At 40.7% G+C, this 24,765-nt stretch overlaps 1 protein-coding gene across 1 annotated transcript in view; it reads right to left on the reverse strand.

Moving 5' to 3' along the window:
• Positions 1-24,765, reverse strand: part of LOC128689123 (C-type lectin domain family 4 member M-like) — a 26,619-nt gene continuing 1,854 nt past the window's right edge. The window contains exons 2-5 of the mRNA XM_070087281.1: positions 21,214-21,240; positions 10,232-10,423; positions 9,506-9,560; positions 1-4,883 (exon numbers count right to left, since the gene is read on the reverse strand). Coding sequence (XP_069943382.1) covers positions 4,715-4,883; positions 9,506-9,560; positions 10,232-10,423; positions 21,214-21,240 — 443 coding nt within the window. The 3' untranslated portion in view covers positions 1-4,714. The remainder of the gene's footprint in view (positions 4,884-9,505; positions 9,561-10,231; positions 10,424-21,213; positions 21,241-24,765) is intronic.

The raw sequence follows: 24,765 nt of genomic DNA on the forward strand, positions 1-24,765 counted from the left end.
TATTTGGAAAAGGCGTATGCCAGGGTGGATAGTGGGCAATGTGGCAGATGTTGCAAATGTGTGGAATAGGAGGTAGGTTACTGAAAGCAGTGAAGAGTTTCTACGAGGATAGTGAGACTCAGGTTAGAGTATATAGGAGAGACGGAGATTATTTCCCAGTAAACGCAGGCCTTAGACAAGGATGTGTGATGTCACCATGGTTGTTCAATATATTTATAGATGGAGTTGTAAGAAAAGTGAATGCGAGGGTCTTGGCAGGAAGTGTGGGGATAAAGAATCTAACACAAAGTGGGAGTTCTCACAATTGCTTTTTGCTGATGACACTGCTTTTGGGAGATTCTGAAGAGAAGTTGCAGAGGTTGGATGAGTTTGGTAGGGTATGTAAAAGATGAAAATTAAAAGTGAATATAGGAAAGAGTAAGGTGATCAGGATAAAAAAAAATTAGGTGATGAAAGATCGGATATCAAATTGGAGGGAGAGAGTATGGAGGAGGTGAATGTATTCAGATATTTAGGAGTGGACGTGTCAGCAGATGGGTCTATGAAAGATAAGGTGAATCATAGAATTGATGAGGAAAAAAAGGTGAGTGGTGCACTTAGGGGTCTGTGGAGACAAAGAACTTTGTCCATATAAGAGTGTTGGTATAGTTATACCAACGCTTTTATATGGGTGTGAAACATAGGTGGTGAATGTTGCAAGAAAAAGAAGTTTGGAGGTAGTGGAGATGTCATGTCTGAGGGCAAGGTGTGGTGTGAATATAATGCAGAGAATTCGTAGATTGGAAGTTAGGAGGAGGTGCGGGATTACCAAAACTATTATCCAGAGGGCTGAGGAGGGTTTGCTAAGATGGTTCGGACATGTAGAGAGGGTGGAACAAAATAGAATCACTTCGAGAGTATAAATCTGTAGTGGAGGGAAGGCGGGGTAGGGGTCGGCCCAGGAAAGGTTGGAGGGAGGAGGTAAAGGAGCTTTTGTGTGTGAGGGGTTTTGACTTCCAGCAAGCATGTGTGAACGTGTTAAATAGGAGCGAATGGAGACAAATGATTTTTAAGACTTGACGTGCTGTTGGAGTGTGAGCAAGGTAACATTTATGGAGTCAGGGAAACCGGCCGTCCGGACTTGAGTCCTGGATATGGGAAGTACAGTCTGCACTCAGAAGGAAAGATGTTAAAGTTGCAGTTTTATAACTGTAGTTTAAACGAGCCTCTGGCAAGACAGTGATGGAGTGAATGATGTTGAAAGGTTTTCTTTTTCGGGCCACCCTGCCTTGGTGGGAGACGGCCGATGTGTTAAAAAATTAATACACTACCTAAAGGACAAAATGCTTTACAGTTATATCCCTAGTGATTGGTTGTGTTTTTGCGCTGTTAGCACCAACAGCCTGACTGATACCATCGATATGCAAATGAAAGGTAGAATTGAAAAAATATAAACTTCGTTAAAAATTGGCCAATATCTGACAGCTGAAAATGCTTTGGTAATGTTGTCAGCCTGTTGAGGTAGACTACACAAAATAATGTGATCTGTTTATTAAAGTAGACTATTTGAATTGATGTAGTCTACCTCAACTGGTAGACTATCTTAATGTAGTCTGCCTATTCGAGTCGACTCTCTAAATTGTTATGACTCTGAAATCTGACAAATGTTTGTAACAGAAAATTTTCTTAGAATTCAATGATATTTTAAAACTTTTTAAGTATGTGTAAGAACTAAGAGACATCCTACCACCTATAACAGAAACTTGCCCAGGCAAGCCTGTAGGCATATGGGTGACGTTCAAAAGTGGGCCATTGCTAAATGGGAGGTGGACAAAAAAAGAAAGCTAGCATCAGGTAGGGTAGGCTCCAAAACCTGGTGGTCCCTGGTCAAGGACAGACAAGGTTATCTGCCTGATGAACTCATTCCACCTCTAAATCGACAGGATGAGACCACCTCTACTAGTAGTCAAGAGAAGGCGGACCTCTTTGCTAAACACTTTGCTACCAAAATGCAAGTTCCTGATCCAGCAAGGGACCCTCCTTGGCTAGCTGCAAGAACTGTGTCAAAACTGTCAGGGGTGACAATAAGGCAGAAGGAGGTGCATTTCCTTCTTAAAACGCTTGGCCAAGAAAAGGCTGTGGGCCCAGACAAGTTGAGCCCAAGATTGCTGAGAAGATGTGCAGACCAGCTAGCAGCACCTCTAACTCGCATCTTTCAGCACTGCCTAGTACAGTGTAAATGGCCCTCTCTGTGGAAAGAGGCAAATGTAGTCTCTGTTCACAAAAACAAGAGCAGAGCAGAAATCAGCAACTACAGACCAGTGTCACTCTTGTCAATCACTGGTAAGATCCTTGAGACAATCTCAATACAAATGACAGTTTTTTGACTACCACTCACTACTTTGTGATCGTCAATATGGCTTCAGGAAAGGTTACTCTGCTGCTGATCTGTTGTTAAACTTCTCCACTAAGTGGCACCAGTCACTGGATGAATCCAAAGTCAGCTGTGTAGTAGCACTGGACATTGCTGGTGCTTTCGACCGTGTGTGGCACCAGGGCCTCTTAGCAAAACTTCAAGCACTGAGAATTGCAGGCTCTACGCTATGTGTCCTCAGTGATTACCTTCATGGTAGATCTCTAAGTGTAGTTCTCAAGGGAACGGAATCAGCAAGACATCCTATTGGGGCAAGTGTTCCACAAGGAAGCTTGCTGGGACCATTGTTATGGAATGTCTACTTCAACGACCTTCTTCATCTCATCCCAGAATCACATGCATATGCAGACGACTGTACACTGACATTCACTTATCCAAGAGAAGAAATGCCAGCTGCTCTAAGCTACATCAATCACCAGCTAAGAGCTCTATCAGCTTGGGGAAATAGATGGCAAGTAACATTTGCACCTGAGAAAACGCAAATGATGATCGTCTCTAGGCACCATGATGATAATGCTGGTGCAGTAGTAAGGATGAATGGGAGGGTGTTGGCACCTGGAGAAGAAGTTGATATCCTTGGGGTGAAATTTGACTCCAAACTAACCATGAAGAACCATGTTGTAAATCTTGCAAACAAAGCAGCCAGGAAGCTTACAGCACTTCGCCGTATCTCGCATCTGCTTGACAGTAGGGGTTGCAAGATTCTGTACGAGGCACAAGTACGCTCACACCTTGAGTATGTTCCACTTTCTTGGTTTGCCTGCCCCCCCCCCTCTCATCTGCGACTGCTTGACAGAGTAGAGAACAGAGCAAGACGTCTCATCTCTCGCCTGGACCCATCCTGGATAGATCTGTCACTTCAGCAGAGCCTTCAACACAGGAGGGATGTGGGTGGCCTTACTGTTATGTACAAGGCCAATATTGTCAAAGTACCACACTTGGATCCACTTCGAGGACAGCGTGAAACAAGCTTTTATGCCATAAGACGGGCAGAAAGCAGCAACTTCACTCTGGCTGTACCCTTCTCCAGAACATCACTCCATCTGAGATCCTATATACCCAGGATGACTCATGTATGGAACACATTCGTACAGCATAATGATGTCAACGAGATAGTTGATTAAATGAAAATGCTGGTCCACAGATGGCTCCAACTTCATCCTGTTCCCTACTTTTATGTCTCATAACAATAAAAATGCTTTCAAATGAGCTGATGTAGGTAACAACTCTTAGCTTGCCAATAAAGTTAGGAATCCTTAACCTGTAAACAGCTTGTCAATAAAGCTAGGGATCCTTAACCTTGTCAGACCCTGTGTAAAAAAAAAACTAAACTTTATGAACTTTTAATGTATTTTAAAGAGCAGTAAATGTTTTGAGACGGTCTGATCCTTGATTGTATGGAGTTTTACTTATTTGAAGTTAATCAAGAGTTTTCATTTCACATTATACATAATTTAGCTTATGACGTAGGTAGATGTTCAGCAGTGTGTGTGTGGGGGGAGGTCGTGTGTTTGACGCAGTGTGTGTAGAGGGGTCGTGTGTTTGACGCAGTGTGTGTAGAGGGGTCGTGTGTTTGACGCAGTTTGTGTAGAGGGGTCGTGTGTTTGACGCAGTTTGTGTAGAGGGGTCGTGTGTTTGACGCAGTGTGTGTAGGGGGGTTGTGTGTGTGACGCAGTGTATGTGTGGGATGATTGTGTGTGTGACGCAGTGTGTGTGTTGAAGGATTGTGTGACGCAGTGTGTGTAGGGGGTTGTGTGTGTGACGCAGTGTGTGGGGGGCTGTGTGTGTGACGCAGTGTGTGTGTTGGAGGATTGTGTGTGTGATGCAGTGTGTGTGTGGCGGGGTTGTGTGTTTGACGCAGTGTGTGGGGGCGGGGGGTTGTGTGTGTGTGACGCACAGTTTGTGTGTGGGGGGGGTTGTGTGTTTGACGCAGACAGACAGGCAGAGACAGACTTACAGACATAGAGGGTAAAAAGATGGATGAACAAATATATTATTTTCATAATTATTTTCTCGAGCAAAAAACTGTCTTGTCAGATTAAATGATATAAACTGCCGAGGATGTTGTCTGATCCCTTGGATACCTTGTCTCATGGCTGCTATGTAATCCAGCTATTTATAGTTCCTTTATAGATTATTATAATCATTGTTATTTATAACCTTTACAGTTCTATAATAAAAGTATTGGAAATCCTTTTTTCATATATTTCATAAACATTTCTTTAGCATTATATCAATATTAATATATCTGATAAACTCATCTACAGTGCATCTTGGTAATTTGTCACAAGTCAGGCAGAATTAAATCTGACATATAGCATGGTAATTATTATCGTTGTCACAGCTGTGGAAGTAATAGTCAGGTTTGTGTAAGCAGCAGTAGTTTTCCCAGTAACTACCATCAGGTTCTCCTGTGTACCAGTGAGGTACACCCATCTCCATCTCATCTCCACTGCTAATCCAAACCCAGCTGCAAAAATGGTGGCATTCAATTACAAATAAGAAGGGAATATAATGGTTAGGAAATAAAAATAAACAAGAAGGATATGTGGAAACATGGAAGGGGATGGGATGTTAGCAGTGATGGGGTGAAACACATACGTCCAACTACAAATATACATACAGTAATCAAGAAAATTTGCAGATAGTAATACATATACGATTTTTTACAAATTCTTATCTACAAATAAAATACAATTACTAAGCTTCAAAAACTTCATAAATATATCAAATACAAGCCTTCAGATATTATTGTAATGTACTGAAAATTAAATTATAGAATATTTTAAATCACCATTAGTGCAATTTACCGTACAATACTGTATAATATAGGAAAAAGTAAATCATTTCGCTAATGGCTCTCCAAATAAAAGCTTTAACACTAGTTGTAACTTTCACACTTTGTTACTGTGGTCGTACTGATCAACAGATTTTGAATAAGCGATGTGGCTGTTATCAAGAAGACCCTGGACAGGCACCTAAAGTCAGTACCTGACCAACCGGGCTGTGGTTCGTATGTCAGCTTGCGTGCGGCCAGCAGTAACAGCCTGGTTGATCAGACCCTGATCCACCATGAGGCCTGGTCTCAGACCGGGCCGCGGGGGCGTTGACCCCCGAAACCCTCTCCAGGTAAACTCCAGGTATAGTATTGCATTTGAACTAAGTGTGAAGCTAGTGCGCTAAATACAAACATTTAATACCAGTTAAATGAAAACACAACTGCAGTTTTCCCCTAATACGAATAAAATACAAATATTGATTTTCTGTGTTTGTATTTGCATTTGCCAATACAACTACGTATCTAGAGTCATTCCTGGAAGCTAGTATAGTGAAAGCGGGGAGGGAAAAATAGTGTAATGGAAGTGGGTTGTTAGTATAGTGAAAGCAGGGTTGGATGTTAACTAATGTAGTGAATAGGGGAGTTGGATGTCAGTGTAGTGAAAGCTGTAGGAGGATGTTAGTGTAGGCATACACACAAGTTGAAACACACACATAAAAAAAAGCAGACAGACAAAGAGTTAGAAGAAGGCGAGAAAGTAAGTTATTAATTTTGATATTATAGACCAAGAAAAACTTGTAAGATTAAGTGAAACGAGATACCTTCTACTCTTCGGCATTTCCTTCTCTTACAGGTCTTATGAAATCCAACACTTTTTTTTCTGCAACCATTGTTACTTTTAATCTTTGCAGTTTTGTAATAAAAAGGGTGGGAATGCTTTTATCCTACATTTCGAACACTTACTACAATGGCGTTATACCCATATAAAGATTGCAATTAAGCTCGTCTACAGTGATTCATGGTATTCTGTCACAAGACAGGCCGATTTAAATCTAACGTATGGGGTTGTATTTTTCATCGTCGTTATTGCTGTGGAAGAAATGGTGAGTATTGTGGATACAGGAGTAATTTTTCTTGTCAACCTTATTAGGTTCTATGAACTAGTGAGGTACACCCATAGCCATTTCTTCCCCGCTGCCATTCGAAACCCAAATGCAAATCATAGGTGAAAATGGAAGAAAGGAACAAAAATAAACTGGGGGAGAGTAAGGATAAATGAAAAAGAGGAATGTTTATAATTACATTAATCGTATGCAATTCCGATAAGTTTATGAATCAGACATGTGCAGCACTTGCGTATCTTTATTAACAAGAGGTATCGCTTGTGCAGTAGGCTTTTTTTCAGCCTCAAACGGTGGAAGGCGTGAAGAAGTAATAACTTGCTTGATAGAAGGCACCTAGATAGATCCAGACTAAGGAACTATCTGTCCTCTACCCTATTTCTTTGGCCTTCCCAAAACTCATAAACCTGATATTCCTCTACGTCCCATCATATCCTCTTATTCTCTTGCTTCTTGGCTGGCCAAAAACCTCACCCCCTATCTTGGTACTTTTCCTCCTGCCCACCTCCGTCCTTCTCAAGACTGTATCGAACATGTTCGCTCTCTCCCGACCTGTAAGATGCTTAGTCTTGACGTTGAGTCCCTCTTCACAAATGTACCTCTTGATGATGGCCTTAATTTTCTATACCTATACCTACTGATGTCTTTCTTGATCTTATCCGCCTTTGTGTAGACTCAAATTCCTTTTCCTTCCAAGGCAAATATTATTCTCAAACCTTCGGTGTCGCTATGGCCTCTCTGTCTCCTGTTCTTGCTAATCTTTACATGGAATACTTCGAGACTGTTCTTCCTATTATCGATGTGAGCCCTTCACTCTGGCTCCGTTATGTAGATAACATATTTGCTCTTTGGCCTCGTGACTCTAGTCTCTTTCAACCATTTCTTGATACCCTTAATAATCTTGCCCCTTCCATTAAGTGTAAAGCTGAAGTGGGAATCTAATTCATTGCTGCCTTTCCTTGATGTTCGTGTCCACCGTTCAGATACAGGTTTTACCTTTTCCGTGTACCGCAAGCCTATGCACAGTGGCATGTACATTCCCCTCTTTCTCCGTGCTCTCCGCATTTGTGATCCTCAGTTCCCTGAATCAGAAATTTCCACTCTTCATAATTCATTTTCCCGTCTTAGCTACCCTCCCCATTTCATAGACTCTGCCTTCTCACGTGCTAAACGGACTTTTTTCTCTCCCAAACTCTCTACTCCTGGGAAATATTCTGTCCTCTGCCTTCCCCATGTTTCCAGACTTTCAAATCTCAAAAACTCTTTCCGTTCCTTTGACATCAAACTTACTTTTCGCCAGACTAACACTCTTCGCACCAATCTAGTTCATACCTCTCCTCCCTCTATAGATTCTCCTGGTGTCTACTCTATTTCTTGTCCATCTTGTCCTCTTCAATACTTTGGAGAAACTGGCCGTTCTCTTTCTGACATTCAGGGAGCACAAAAATAGTGATAGGCTTGCCGACACCAACAATGCTCTTTTCTGTCATGTCAGAGATCACAGTCATCCGATTGACTGGTCTGCTAAAACTGTCTGCCCTATGTCTAACTTTCACAGTCGCCGTCTGGTCGGATCCTCCCTTATATAAATCCTCCCTTGTATGAATCTTAGCCCTGGCTTTGTCTCTGTGGATGCCTTCCTCTCCCATTACATTGTAAAATGCTCCAAACTTAAGAACACCCGTGACTTAACCTGATTCTTGTTTTCCCCTTCTCCCTCTTCCACTTTCTCCTTTGGGTTTTCTTTCTTCTGCCTTGAGTATTTGATCCATTATTATTATTTTCCCCCCTCTGTGTTCTTCCTAGCTCCCTTGGACCCCTAGCTCCCTTGCAGTGCTCCTCTTAGTCTTTGACTGACTCCACTCTTACTACTAGTAACTCTACCACTACTACTCCTCGCCGTCGTCCTCCTCCTCGTCGTCGTCCTCCTCCTCCTCCTCCTCCTCCTCCTCCTCCCCCTCCTCCCCCTCCTCCCCCTCCTCCCCCTCCCCCCTCCTCCTCTTTTTTTTTGTGGAAAAGATTATTCACTGTTATGGGAATTTCCATAGCTATGGGAATTTCTCCAGAGTATGTTATCTTATTAAAACCAAAATGTTCAACTATATAAATCTCTCGTTCATTAATCAGTTTGATCTAAGCAAACGGGGAAAAATAGTATATATAGCTTCACAATTGTTATCTAACCAGAAAATGAGAGTTAATTATAGAGAATGGATAGTGGGTAGACTCGCATAAAAACGAGGGCCCAAAACAAAGGCGCATCCAATTTTAGCTACCTTCTCTCTGTGAACGATGAAACTAACCCAACCCCTCTCTCTAGCAGACACTGGTCTAACAAAAAGAGAAGGTGGGCAAGCAGAAACTGAAGCATTAATTTTTTTTTTGTGCTTAAGTTAACCTCAGTTGATCCAAGTTGAATTACATTTTAAACAGTCCAGAGCATTCATGTAAGAATCAAGCTTGAGGTTATGTACAATACCTATAGTTATAAATGAGTCAAGTTTGAATAATTCTAAGCTATTATTATGTAGTGAAAAGTTAACATGTTTTATAATTGCCAATTCTAAAATACTTTCCCAGCCAGGGAGAACTGGAGAATAGGACTCTTATCATCTAGATATTTTGCAGGGTTATTGCAAGCCCGTGCATGGTTAAATATGGTATTGGATTCTTGAGCTGTTTGAATTGAGTATCAGAGTTGTGCTAACCTGGTATCAAAAGGTTTGCTAGTCTGTCCCACATAAAATTAGTTGCAACCACTACACCCAACTTTGTAAATACCACCAACAGAGTGCTGAGGGAAGTTTTTGGTCAAATTGCTTTTAACCATATTTGAATTCTTAAAGATTTGGCAGAATAGATAAATTCTCATTGTATGGAAGTACTAACACATTCTTAACGTGAGGGCTTATGTTGGGTTCAGTTCTATAATAAGCCATCCTAGCTGCTAGCAAATCCATTTCTACAAACTCCTATGGACACCGTAATTTCGTTACAGTATCAAAGATTTTAGTAATTTCCTCACCCAGAAACACAGGGTTGCAAATCTGGAAGGCTCTCAGACATATATTAAGACACTCATTTTTATTCTTGTTTCATGGCTGAGGTAGTTATGGATGTTGAAGCAAACATTTGTGGCCTTTAGTAGCACGTTGTTTAAGCATCTAGGACAATAGGCAGCACATTACTTACGTTCCTTCATGACTAGCGTCAGTTCCTCCAATCCAGTAACTGTGCTCTCTGTGATCTGAAATGTAATGTTTATTTTTAATCAAAACTCCTCAAGGAAGGTGCCGGTGAGAAGCTCTTCGTTCAAAGAAAGGCACTTAAGCTCTCTCCCTGCCTAGATCGAACCAGTGTGCTTCCCATTTCCCAGGAGCTGTGTGACCCCTACTGGTTTTGCTCTTGCACGTGAATAAAACGAAATGGAAGGCATTTGTAACAAAAGCTCATTTTATATTAATGTAATTAAAAAAAGATATAACTTTGAAATAATCCTTTGGCAGTGTGCATATCATTACTAGTGTTATAATATGAACCTGATATAATGTACAAGCATGATCACAAGCATGTTGCTTGTTGTGATCATATCACCTCTAATTCATTCCTCGGTGATATGAAGTTCAGCTTCCCTACTTTTGTTTTGTTTAACTCATATCTTTCATCACTGGTCGCAGATCCTTGTATATTTTTTAGTTTATTTAGATGTTGAACTGTGTTAGAGTTCTCTGGTGATGATTCAAAAAGGAATTTACTTTATTAATGTATACATCAACTTGAAGAATTCCTAGTACACAGGTATCTTGAAGACATGTCTAACATTTTTCATGCATTATCATGTATGAGTCACCCTATATAATTTTTAGTGTTATACACCCTTCTTATTTCACGAATGATTGAGCAAATGGATGATCTTACAATCGTTGTCTATGATGTACTCATACACCGCGTGGTGTAGGTCGCCCTTCAGTTCGGCTAGGTCGGCCCCTTCTTCCTGGCAGTATTCTCGCATTTCGGTCCATTTTCCCGTGTTTTCCGTTGTGAATCTTAAGCATACAGGCGTCACCGGATCCAAGCTAAATTCCAGGTAGCCGGTGGGGCATGAGACCACTAGAAAGAAAACCACAACTAGGTTATGTATTATGATAAGGGTATTGTAGCTCACAACATGGTGAAATCTTATCCGTACTGTAAGTTCAGAGAGAATGAAGACAAGCTGTTTTGGGGATCTGACATGCTGTCGGAGTGTAAGGTACCGTTTTAGAAAAGTTCAGGTTAAGGGAAAGCGACCTGACGACACTGGAGGACAGGAGAGACAGGGGGGACATGATAACGACATACAAAATATTGACAGGAATTGACAAGGTGGACAAAGATAGGATGTTCCAGAGATGGGACATAGCAACAAGGGGACACAGTTGGAAGTTGAAGACACAGATGAATCACAAGGATGTTAGGAAGTATTTCTTCAGCCACAGAGTAGTCAGGAAGTGGAATAGTTTGGGAAGCGATGTAGTGGAGGCAGGATCCATACATAGCTTTAAGCAGAGATATGATAAAGCTCACAGTTCAGGGAGAGTGATCTAGTAGCGACCAGTGAAGAGGCGGGGACAGGAGCTAGGACTCGACCCCTGCAACCTTAACTAGATGAGTACACACACACATTATATATATACATTATATATATATATATATTATATATATATATATATATATATATATATATATATATATATATATATATATATATATATATATATATATATATATATTTAGAACATAAGAAGAATGGAGAAACACTGCAGAAGGCCTACTGGCCCATACAAGGCAGGTCCTTATCAAAACGGCCCCTACACAAAGCTACCCAAGAATTTACTCCCGTACCCAATGACACGAATCAAACCCAGCCCCTCCCACTCATATATTTGTCCAGTCTCTTTTTAATGCTACCCAAGATCCTAGCCTCGATCACCCTACTGGGAAGATTGTTCCACGCATCCACAACTGTTCGAAAACCAGTACTTACTTGTGTCTTTTCTGAATCTAAATTTGTCCAACTTAAATCCATTATTTCTGGTTCTTACCTGTTTCGACACCCTCAGTACTTTATTAATATCTCCTTTGTTTATGCCCATCATCCACTTATACACTTCGATGATATCTCCCCTCATTCTACGTCTCTCCAGACAGTGGAGATTTAAGGTTTTAAGTCTGTCTTCATACGGGAGATTCCTTACACAATAAATCATTTTAGTCATTCTTCTCTGTATGTTCTCCAATGAGTCTATATCCATCCTGTGTCTCAATCTTCAGTAAGGAGACCAAAACTGAGCGGCATAATCTAAATGAGGCCTCATTAGTGATGTATAGAGCTAGGTAAGACACATATGCAACAGTTAGGTATCTTTATTTTGAAACGTTTCGCCTACACAGTAGGCTTCTTCAGTCGAGTACAGAAAAGTTGATAGAAGCAGAAGATACTTGAAGACGATGTAATCAGTCCATCACCCTTAAAGATTTGAGGTGGTCAGTCCCTCAGTCTGGAGAAGAGCATTGTTTGGTTGTCTGAAACAATATGAAGTTGAAGTGACAGAATCGGGCCTTATATAGTGCCAGGAGGTGAGACGTAGGTTGATTTGGGAGGGCAGGTCCTTCTCAAACCCAGCCGTTCTCACTAGTAGAGGTTGTCGAAGTAGATGGTCTGTACCAAGATACCCTTGTGTTGCAGTGTCTGACAGAATGAACATTTCAAAATAAAGATACCTAACTGTTGCATATGTGTCTTACCTAACAATCTGTCGGTATTTTATACCATTTTAATGTTCATTCTGTCAGACACTGCAACACAAGGGTATCTTGGTACAGACCATCTACTTCGACAACCTCTACTAGTGAGAACGGCTGGGTTTGAGAAGGACCTGCCCTCCCAAATCAACCTACGTTTCACCTCCTGGCACTATATAAGGCCCGATTCTGTCACTTCAACTTCATATTGTTTCAGACAACGGAACAATGCTCTTCTCCAGACTGAGGGACTGACCACCTCAAATCTTTAAGGGTGATGGACTGATTACATCGTCTTCAAGTATCTTCTGCTTCTATCAACTTTTCTGTACTCGACTGAAGAAGCCTACTGTGTAGGCGAAACGTTTCAAAATAAAGATACCTAACTGTTGCATATGTGTCTTACCTAACAATCTGTCGGTATTTTATACCATTTTAATGTTCATGTATAGAGCTGTAAAATAACCTTTGGACTTCTATTATTTATACTTCTTGAGATAAATCCTAGTAATCTGTTACCTTGTTGTGCACACGTAAGCACTGCTGTTTTGGCTTTAGATTTCTGCTTACCATGACTCCCAAGTCTTTTCCACATTCTGTATGATCAAGCTCTACTTCACTTAGTTTATAGCTTCGAGGGTTATTTTCATTACCAAGGACTTGTACCTTACACTTATCCACATTGAACTTCATCTGCCATTTTTCAGACCAAGACATTAATCTGTCCAAATCCTCCTGGAGTTCATTGGTATCTTCCTCAGAATAAATAATACGGCCTATCTTTGTATCATCAGCAAATTTGCTCATGTCACCTGTAATCCCTTCATCAAGGTCATTAATGTAAACTATGAACAAGAGAGGGCCTAAAACTGATCCTCGTGGAACACCACTAGTGCCTAATCCCCATTCAAATTTGACACCATTAATGGAAACTCTCTGCTTTCTGTTGGTAAGCCATGCCTCTATCCATGCTAGAACTTTACCTCCTATACCATGAGCTGCCACTTTTCTTAAGAGTCTCTTGTAAGGTACTCTATCAAAGGCTTTACTAAAATCCAGATAAACAATATCGTATTCTTTTTCACTGTCTACTGCCTCAAATGTTCTATTGAAGAACGTCAGTAAATTTCTCAGGCAGGAACGACCTCTCATGAACCCATGCTGAGATTCATTAATCAAATTATGCTCTTCAAGGTGACTTCTAATAATGTCAGCTATAATTGAGTCTAATAATTTGCCTACTATAGACGTAAGGCTGATTGGACGGTAATTTGAAGGAATGGACTTACCCCTTGATTCGAATATAGGAACCACATTAGCCATCTTCCACATCTCTGGCACAGCACCAGTAAGGATGGACGCGTTATTAGGTAAGACACATATGCAACAGTTAGGTATCTTTATTTCGAAACGTTTCGCCTACACAGTAGGCTTCTTCAGTCGAGTACAGAAAAGTTGATAGAAGCAGAAGATACTTGAAGACGATGTAATCAGTCCATCACCCTTAAAGTTTTGAGGTGGTCAGTCCCTCAGTCTGGATTTGAGAGGGACCTGTCCTCCCAACATCTGAGTTTTTACCTCTCCTAGTGACCTACGTCTCACCCCTTGGCGCTATATTAGGCTCCATCCTGTCACTTCATCTCCATATTGTTTCATACCATGGAACAATGCTCTTCTCCAGACTGAGGGACTGACCACCTCAAAACTTTAAGGGTGATGGACTGATTACATCGTCTTCAAGTATCTTCTGCTTCTATCAACTTTTCTGTGAACATTAAAATGGTATAAAATACCGACAGATTGTTAGGTAAGACACATATGCAACAGTTAGGTATCTTTATTTCGAAACGTTTCGCCTACACAGTAGGCTTCTTCAGTCGGGTACAGAAAAGTTGATAGAAGCAGAAGATACTTGAAGACGATGTAATCAGTCCATCACCCTTAAAGTTTTGAGGTGGTCAGTCCCTCAGTCTGGAGAAGAGCATTGTTCCGTTGTCTGAAACAATATGAAGTTGAAGTGACAGGATGGAGCCTTTATATAGTGCCAGGAGGTGAGACGGAGGTTGTTTTGGGAGGGCAGGTCCCTCTCAAACCCAGCCGTTCTCACTAGTAGAGGTCGAAGTTGATGGTCTGTACCAAGATACCCTTGTGTTGCAGTGTCTGACAGAATGAACATTAAAATGGTATAAAATACCGACAGATTGTTAGGTAAGACACATATGCAACAGTTAGGTATCTTTATTTCGAAACGTTTCGCCTACACAGTAGGCTTCTTCAGTCGGGTACAGAAAAGTTGATAGAAGCAGAAGATACTTGAAGACGATGTAATCAGTCCATCACCCTTAAAGTTTTGAGGTGGTCAGTCCCTCAGTCTGGAGAAGAGCATTGTTCCGTTGTCTGAAACAATATGAAGTTGAAGTGACAGGATGGAGCCTTTATATAGTGCCAGGAGGTGAGACGGAGGTTGTTTTGGGAGGGCAGGTCCCTCTCAAACCCAGCCGTTCTCACTAGTAGAGGTCGAAGTTGATGGTCTGTACCAAGATACCCTTGTGTTGCAGTGTCTGACAGAATGAACATTAAAATGGTATAAAATACCGACAGATTGTTAGGTAAGACACATATGCAACAGTTAGGTATCTTTATTTCGAAACGTTTCGCCTACACAGTAGGCTTCTTCAGTCGGGTACAGAAAAGTTGATAGAAGCAGAAGATACTTGAAGACGATGTAATCAGTCCATCACCCTTAAAGTTTTGAGGTGGTCAGTCCCTCAGTCTGGAGAAGAGCATTGTTCCGTTGTCTGAAACAATATGAAGTTGAAGTGACAGGATGGAGCCTTTATATAGTGCCAGGAGGTGAGACGGAGGTTGTTTTGGGAGGGCAGGTCCCTCTCAAACCCAGCCGTTCTCACTAGTAGAGGTCGAAGTTGATGGTCTGTACCAAGATACCCTTGTGTTGCAGTGTCTGACAGAATGAACATTAAAATGGTATAAAATACCGACAGATTGTTAGGTAAGACACATATGCCACAGTTAGGTATCTTTATTTCGAAACGTTTCGCCTACACAGTAGGCTTCTTCAGTCGGGTACAGAAAAGTTGATAGAAACAGAAGATACTTGAAGACGATGTAATCAGTCCATCACCCTTAAAGTTTTGAGGTGGTCAGTCCCTCAGTCTGGAGAAGAGCATTGTTCCGTTGTCTGAAACAATATGAAGTTGAAGTGACAGGATGGAGCCTTTATATAGTGCCAGGAGGTGAGACGGAGGTTGTTTTGGGAGGGCAGGTCCCTCTCAAACCCAGCCGTTCTCACTAGTAGAGGTCGAAGTTGATGGTCTGTACCAAGATACCCTTGTGTTGCAGTGTCTGACAGAATGAACATTAAAATGGTATAAAATACCGACAGATTGTTAGGTAAGACACATATGCCACAGTTAGGTATCTTTATTTCGAAACGTTTCGCCTACACAGTAGGCTTCTTCAGTCGGGTACAGAAAAGTTGATAGAAACAGAAGATACTTGAAGACGATGTAATCAGTCCATCACCCTTAAAGTTTTGAGGTGGTCAGTCCCTCAGTCTGGAGAAGAGCATTGTTCCGTTGTCTGAAACAATATGAAGTTGAAGTGACAGGATGGAGCCTTTATATAGTGCCAGGAGGTGAGACGGAGGTTGTTTTGGGAGGGCAGGTCCCTCTCAAACCCAGCCGTTCTCACTAGTAGAGGTCGAAGTTGATGGTCTGTACCAAGATACCCTTGTGTTGCAGTGTCTGACAGAATGAACATTAAAATGGTATAAAATACCGACAGATTGTTAGGTAAGACACATATGCAACAGTTAGGTATCTTTATTTCGAAACGTTTCGCCTACACAGTAGGCTTCTTCAGTCGGGTACAGAAAAGTTGATAGAAGCAGAAGATACTTGAAGACGATGTAATCAGTCCATCACCCTTAAAGTTTTGAGGTGGTCAGTCCCTCAGTCTGGAGAAGAGCATTGTTCCGTTGTCTGAAACAATATGAAGTTGAAGTGACAGGATGGAGCCTTTATATAGTGCCAGGAGGTGAGACGGAGGTTGTTTTGGGAGGGCAGGTCCCTCTCAAACCCAGCCGTTCTCACTAGTAGAGGTCGAAGTTGATGGTCTGTACCAAGATACCCTTGTGTTGCAGTATCTGACAGAATGAACATTAAAATGGTATAAAATACCGACAGATTGTTAGGTACAGACCATCAACTTCGACCTCTACTAGTGAGAACGGCTGGGTTTGAGAGGGACCTGCCCTCCCAAAACAACCTCCGTCTCACCTCCTGGCACTATATAAAGGCTCCATCCTGTCACTTCAACTTCATATTGTTTCAGACAACGGAACAATGCTCTTCTCCAGACTGAGGGACTGACCACCTCAAAACTTTAAGGGTGATGGACTGATTACATCGTCTTCAAGTATCTTCTGCTTCTATCAACTTTTCTGTACCCGACTGAAGAAGCCTACTGTGTAGGCGAAACGTTTCGAAATAAAGATACCTAACTGTTGCATATGTGTCTTACCTAACAATCTGTCGGTATTTTATACCATTTTAATGTTCATTCTGTCAGACACTGCAACACAAGGGTATCTTGGTACAGACCATCAACTTCGACCTCTACTAGTGAGAACGGCTGGGTTTGAGAGGGACCTGCCCTCCCAAAACAACCTCCGTCTCACCTCCTGGCACTATATAAAGGCTCCATCCTGTCACTTCAACTTCATATTGTTTCAGACAACGGAACAATGCTCTTCTCCAGACTGAGGGACTGACCACCTCAAAACTTTAAGGGTGATGGACTGATTACATCGTCTTCAAGTATCTTCTGCTTCTATCAACTTTTCTGTACTCGACTGAAGAAGCCTACTGTGTAGGCGAAACGTTTCGAAATAAAGATACCTAACTGTTGCATATGTGTCTTACCTAACAACTTTTCTGTACTCGACTGAAGAAGCCTACTGTGTAGGCGAAACGTTTCGAAATAAAGATACCTAACTGTTGCATATGTGTCTTACCTAACAACCTGTCGGTATTTTATACCATTTTAATGTTCAAGGATGGACGCATTAAACACACTCGTTAATGGCTGACTAAGTTCCATCTTGCATTCCTTAAGTACCCTGGAAAACAATTCGTCGGGTCCCAGGGACTTATTTTGCTTCATTTTGTCTCTGTTTGATAACCATGTCCCTCCTGACAGTAATGTTAGTTAATTTGAATTCATCAGGAAGTGAATAATTGTTATTTTCTGGAATTTCATTCATGTCTTCCTGTGTAAAAACTGACAAAAAATAGTTATTAAATAGGTAACACATTTCCAGTTCGTTATCCGTCAGCTGTCCATTCCCAGTTTTCAGAAGTCCTACTTTTTCCTTCACCTTCGTCCTATACACTTGAAAGAAGCCCTTTGGATTGGTATTTGATTCACTAGCAACTCTAATTTCATAGTCACGTTTAGCCTTTCTAATCCCCCTTTTTACTTCTCTTTTAAGCTGAACAGATTGGTCAGTAAGGTTAACCTCTGGAAATAAATGGTATAAAATACCGACACAATGTCAATATAAACACAAATGCAGTATAATGTGATCCTTTATTGACTACGTTTCGCCCACACAGTGGGCTTTTTCAAGTCACAAACAGAACTACCTGGGGTGGAAGGAACGCGAGTATTTATAGTCCGGTTCATCTTCAACACACCCAGAGAAGACACTTCCGAGAAGAGATACATAGTCCTTCCCACCAACTCCATTGCCAAACATGTTTCCAACATCTTTGCCAAAACATCATTCCAAGTATCTACCTCCACAACCACGACCATCAAGGACATCACCAGTAGTAGGCTGGACAAGCCTCCATCCTCTGCAGGGGTATACATAATCCCTTGTAATGACTGCAACAAGTTATACGTGGGCGAAACATCAAGGGACCTCCAAACACGTATTTCAGAACACCAATACGCAAGCAGGTCTGACGACACAAGGAATGCCTGCGTACAACACCGTAATTCACACAACCACTTGATAAACTACAGAAACTCAAGACTTATCGCCACAGAAGACAACACTCAATACCGAAGAATCCTGGAATCATCACTTATTTCTATATCCGACAACTTCAACCAGAATAGTGGCTTCTATAACATAGCTGAACCACTTGCCAAGAAACTTCTTCATCGCTATCCCACATAAGAACACTGTAGAAGGTCTGCTCACAAACTTATCCAATCTCCTTTCCAAGCTACCCAAGTTTTTAGACTCTATAACCCCACTCGGTACATCATCAGATGCAGCATTCTTCACCTGACCTCAGCATTCTGAACCGGACTATAAATACTCGCGTTCCTTCCACCCCAGGTAGCTCTGTTTGTGACTTGAAAAAGCCCACTGTGTGGGCGAAACGTAGTCAATAAAGGATCACATTATACTGCATTTGTGTTTATATTGCCAAGGTTAACCTCTCTTCTTTTGATGCGCCAATAAATTCCTCTTTTCTCCCCTAATAGATGCTTCAGCCTCCTGTTAACCCATTTGGGATCATTATTATTAGACCTAATTTGTCTCTGGGGAATGTATATACTCTGAGCGTGTTGTACATTAAGAAAAAATCATAAACACAGATCCCTTCGTAATCATAAGTATGATCATCGTCAATAGAATCATTAGCTAGATAACCCCAATCGAGATTAGACAGGTGTTCCCTAAGTCCATTATAATCGGCAGAACGAAAATCAGGGACTTTTACCTTATTATCATTATTCTTGTATTCCCAGTTAATGCTAAAAGTGATGGATTTGTGATCATTGTGCCAAGCTCTTCTGCTCCATATTATATATATATATATATATATATATATATATATATATATATATATATATATATATATATATATATATATATATATATATTATTATTATTTTTTTTTTTTTTTTTTTTTTTTTTTTTTTATTATCACACTGATCTCCATATTATATATATATATATTTATATATATATATATTTTATATATATATATATATATATATATATATATATATATATATATATATATATATATTTATATATAAGATTTAAGAGATACATTGTTGATATAAAGGTGGCATATACGGTACATGTTGTTACGTGTGTATCACCGATTATAAGGCGAAAATCTCATCCAGCTCCTCAGAGCTGGGGCGTGTGCCCAAAATACAGCAGTCATTACCCCTTTGAACAGCCGCACTGAGCCGCTGGAACAGAAAATTAGCTGCCTTGGGATCCCTAGTTACCCTGATGAGTCTTTTTCCCAGCTCCTTAAGGAATTTAGATGCACTCTTTCCCCATGAGCCAAGGGTCTCTGAGCCTATGGGAACACACATATAATGATGGACAAGTTCTCCATATTTTCTAGACTTTTGGGACTCCCTGAAGCTGGCAGCTGCCCCTCCTTCTTCCCTGGTGTATTGGAGATAGGTATCAGCCAAGGTAGATGCACATGTATAGTCCCACACCACCTGCTTCCCATCTGTCCAGGCTTGAAGGGTGATACCATCTGGACGCTTCTGGCTGCCATCAGATCTGCATAGTTGGGGTGGCTCATTTACTGCTGGGCATCCAGCTGTTGTGAGGCTCCTCTTGATAATGTTATTAACCTCCTCATGTCTTGCAATCTTTCCCTCGGATTTACGGCACACAAGACCATGGTACCCGAATCGGTCTGCTGCTTCACTGCCACAAATACACCTGTGTTCGGCGAGAATAGGGGCGGCAAGTCGAAGGGCAACACCGATGCGGATGGTCTGTGGGTCGAGGCGTGTGCCAAGGCTGGAGTTGGGAACAGCCAACAGAAAGTCCCCAGCATGAGGGGCTCTCACTGCCAGGAGGCAGGCTCTATCCTTCCCTGACACACTCTGAAGCATTGTTGAGGCAATATTTTCCACTATTGGACCATCCCAGTGCGATTGTTTGTAGTTGTTGGGGGGAGCAGGTCTGGTTTCAGAGCCCGTTAGATTATCCCAGATCATTGCTCCGTCAATGAATTTTTGGTCCTGGACTCCAATCTTGTTCCTAAGATGTTCAGGGAGAATCGCTGCTACAAGCTCTCTGGATGCAATACACGAGGACAGAAAAGCAGGTAACGCAATCTGTGATGACTTGCGGACACCAATGCCTCCTAGTCTGACTGGAAGTGTAGCTTGGTTCCACTGCCCGTCTTCTAGAGTAAGGTTAAGTACTTTCGTAAAAATCTGCCTCAGAATACTGTCATATTCGTGCAGTATAAGGTTATCATATGAAGGTGCACATCTTAGGAAATATGTCAACCTGGGCAGACTCAAGCACTTTGTGAGAAAGTACAAGGCATCGTGGGTGTCCAGATTGCCTATTCGTTGTTCCATTCTCCTTAACTCTTCCAATTTCTTCCTGAGAATTGTGTCAATGGCACTGCTTCCCAGAGGTGCTCCTAGCAAGACAATATTTGTGGGGGCAATGACTGCTGCTCCTGGTAGTTTTGATCTCACTTCATTTATCACTTCTTGATTGACTGAGATGATTTCACATTTGAATGGATTCAGGATGAGACCCATTTCCTGTCCCCGTGTCATTACCTGTGTAAGGTCATATATATATATATATATATATATATATATATATATATATATATATATATATATATATATATATACAAACACTGATCTCTGGCTGAAGGAGACTCGAACCTACGAACCTTAGGACAAGGTACGCAGTGCTTTACCAATCTACCCACACTGGACCAATACCTTGGCGTGTAGCATGAGCTACACGTTTGATCCAAGGCAGCCAGCTTTCAGGGAGAAAGCTTACAGCTTTTCATCTCATCCCCGGCATGCATCAGCATGCTGATATATATATAGATATATTATATATATATATTATATTATATATATATATATATATATATATATATATATATATATATATATATATATATATATATATATATATATATATATATACACACACACACACACACACACTTGTTTACGTTAGTATCTATACACATCATCTTCCATCGTTGTGTTACAATGATATCACTATACTGAAGATAGCTATTAATACGTACAAATAAAACATGACGTCTTACCTTGATTTACTGTCACCGCGAGCGCCGCTGAAATAAAATTAAATGTATATGTAAGTAAATAGCATTGTGGAAAATGGAATTAAGAACTATTTTAACCTGCCAGCGACATTAGTTTTTCATACGCACCTCAAATTTGACACAGATCTTTTATAGTTGGAGGTATATAAGTAAAATATTTGCCACATTCTAATATGAAGTGTTTGTGAATCGGGTTCCTGATAAAGTTTAAAATGTGTATTAAGTAGGCTTTTGCCAGTGTAGTCTCGATGTATTTTTCCCAACCTTCAGTCTAGAAATAATTGCATTTCCTATCTTAATTACAGTTTTCTTATGTATCTCATTAACATGGGCAATGAATTTATTATAGGTACATCCCAGATCTAGGATCTAGCTGAGTGGCGAAAGTACTGCTTACTTTGATACTGTGTGTGTGTGTGTGTGTGTGTGTGTGTGTGTGTGTGTGTGTGTGTGTGTGTGTGTGTGTGTGTGTGTTTCGTATATATATATATAGTATAATGTGAGTAGTACGAAAGCGCTTGGATATATATATATATATATATATATATATATATATATATATATATATATATATATATATATATATATATATATATATATATATGCAGTGTCTGACACTGCAACATCATGGAATCTTGGTTCAGAGGACATCTACAAGACCTTCACGGCTGCTGCAACTAACCCATCTCTTTGGGAAGGGCCTACTTCCACTGGGGAATCCCGCCTACCAGTGACTGCCCTCGTCTGCTGCCCGTCCCTTCCACTGACGCCTATATAACCGCCAGTCTTCTTGCCTTTGCTCCAGATTCTCCTCCACCACGATGCTGTGAACACTAACTCCAAGGCCGAGGGACTGATTACCTCATCTTTTGTATATAGTTCTACTGTCTTCCTATTATGTCCTAGAATCTGTATTGATAAAGCCACTGGATGGCGAAACGTCTACAATAAAGATATCCAGATGTTGCACATATGTCTTAACTTTCATATTGTCGGTATTTTATACCTTTCTTGCACAAGTTGCCACTAATTTTTCAAACATGTTTGACAGAAAACTGGCTAAAATATCTACCAGCTCTTCAACTACTACTAGGAACCTGATACAAAAACCCAAGCATGATTCTGGCACAAGTGCAGGAATCTACACTATACCATGTGGGGGGTGTGACAAAGTATATGTAGGGGAAACAGCCAGAACTCTGGACATTAGAATAGCAGAACACAAAATAATGCTTGCAGAAATGATGACCGCAAAAACGCATGTGTTGAACATTGAGACGATGTTGGACACCTCATGAAATTCAATGAAGCTAAACTAGTTATTAAAGAAGACGACTTAAGACGGAGAAAATGCATTGAAGCTGCACTAATTTCTGTCAGTAACACTATAAAGCAAAAATCCGGTAGTTACAGTATTTCAAAATTACTAAGCAAGAGGATATTACCCATCCTGGGAACTGGTGTTACTTGATGCCAGCAGGTCCCTCTCTTGCCTCACCTCCTTAGTTCCATTACTGCTACTGCTACTACTACTACTACTACTACTACTACCTCTACCCACGCGTCACCTCACCTGACTCCTGCCACTATATATATAAATGTTTTCTTAGTTTTCTCTGTATTAGGACTGAAGAAGCCACTCGTGGCGAAACGTTTCCTTTAATAAATGTCCTGAACTGTACATAAGTGTCTTTTTCCACATATCTCCCTTGTTTATGCCCGTCATCCACTTATACACTTCAATGATATCTTCCCTCATTCTACGCCTCTCCAGAGAGTGGAGATTTAAGGCTTTAAGTCTATCTTCATACGGGAGGTTCCTTACACAGTAAATAATTTTAGTCATTCTTCTCTGTATGTTCTCTAATGAGTCTATATCCATCCTGTAGTAAGGGGACCAAAACTGAGCAGCATAATCTAAATGAGGCCTCACTAGTGATGTATAGAGCTGTAAAATAACTTTTGGACTTCTGTTACTTATACTTCTTGAGATAAATCCAAGTAATCTGTTGGCCTTGTTGCGCACACTAAGGCACTGCTGTCTTGGCTTTAGATTTCTGCTCACCATGACTCCCAAGTCCTTTTCACATTCTGTATGGTCAAGCTCTACTTCACCTAGATTATAGCTTCGAGGGTTATTTTCATTACCAAGGGCTAGTACCTTACACTTATCGTCGACAATGAACTTCATCTGCCATTTTTCAGACCAGGACATAAATTTGTCCAAATCCTCCTAGAGTTCATTGCTATCCTCCTCAGAGTGAATTATACGGCCTATCTTTGTATCATCAGCAAACTTACTCATGTCACTCGTAATCCCATCATCAAGGTCATTAATGTAAATTATGAACAAGAGAGGGCCTAAAACTGATCCTTGTGGAACGCCACTAGTGACTAATCCCCATTCAGATTTCACTCTGCTTTCTATTGGTAAGCCATGCCTCTATCCATGCTAGAACTTTACCTCCTATACCATGAGCTGCCACTTTTTTCAAGAGTCTCCTGTGAGGTACTCTATCGAAGGCTTTACTAAAATCCAAATAAACAATATCATATTCCTTATCACTGTCAGCAAGCTTGTCAGGCAGGAACGACCTCTCGTGAATCCATGCTGAGATTCATTTATCAAGTTATGCTCTTCAAGGTGACTTCTAATAATGTCAGCTATAATTGATTCTAGTAACTTGCCCACTATAGATGTCAGGCTTATTGGACGGTGATTTGAAGGAACGGACTTATCCCCTGATTTGAATATAGGAACCACATTAGCCATCTTCCACAACTGGCACAACACTGGTAAGGATGGATGCATTAAACACACTCGTTAATGGCTCACTAAGCTCCATCTTGCATTCCTTAAGTACCCTGGAAAACAACTCATCGGGTCCCGGGGACTTATTTTGCTTCAGTTTGTCTATCTGTTTAATAACCATGTCCCTCGTGACAGTAATATTAGTTAATTTAAATTCATCAGGAACTAAGTAATTGTTAATTACTGGAATCTCATTTACATCTTCCTGTGTAAAAACTGACAAAAAATAGTCATTAAATAATGAACACATTTCCAGTTCGTTATCCATCAGCTCTCAATTCCTAATTTTCAGAGGTCCTACTTTTTCCTTCACTTTCGTCCTATACACTTGAAAGAACCCCTTTGGATTAGTCTTTGATTCACTAGCAACTCTAATTTCATAGTCACGTTTAGCCTTTCTAATCCCCCCTTTTACTTCTCTTTTAAGCTGAACATATTGGTCAGTAAGGTTAACCTCTCCTCTTCTGATGCGCCTATAAATTCCTCTTTTCTCCCCTAATAGATGCTTTAACCTACGGTTAACCCATTTGGGATCGTTATTATTAGACCTAATATCTCTCTGGGGAATGTATATACTCTGGGCACGGTGTACATTATTAAGAAAAAATCATAAAAGCAGATCCCTTCATAATCATATGATCATCGCCAATAAAATCATTAGCTAGATAACCCCAATCAAGATTAGACAGACGTTCCCTAAGTCCATTATAGTCGGCAGAACG

This window comes from Cherax quadricarinatus, chromosome 21 (genome assembly GCF_038502225.1).
Source record: "Cherax quadricarinatus isolate ZL_2023a chromosome 21, ASM3850222v1, whole genome shotgun sequence".
Classification (NCBI taxonomy): domain Eukaryota; kingdom Metazoa; phylum Arthropoda; class Malacostraca; order Decapoda; family Parastacidae; genus Cherax; species Cherax quadricarinatus.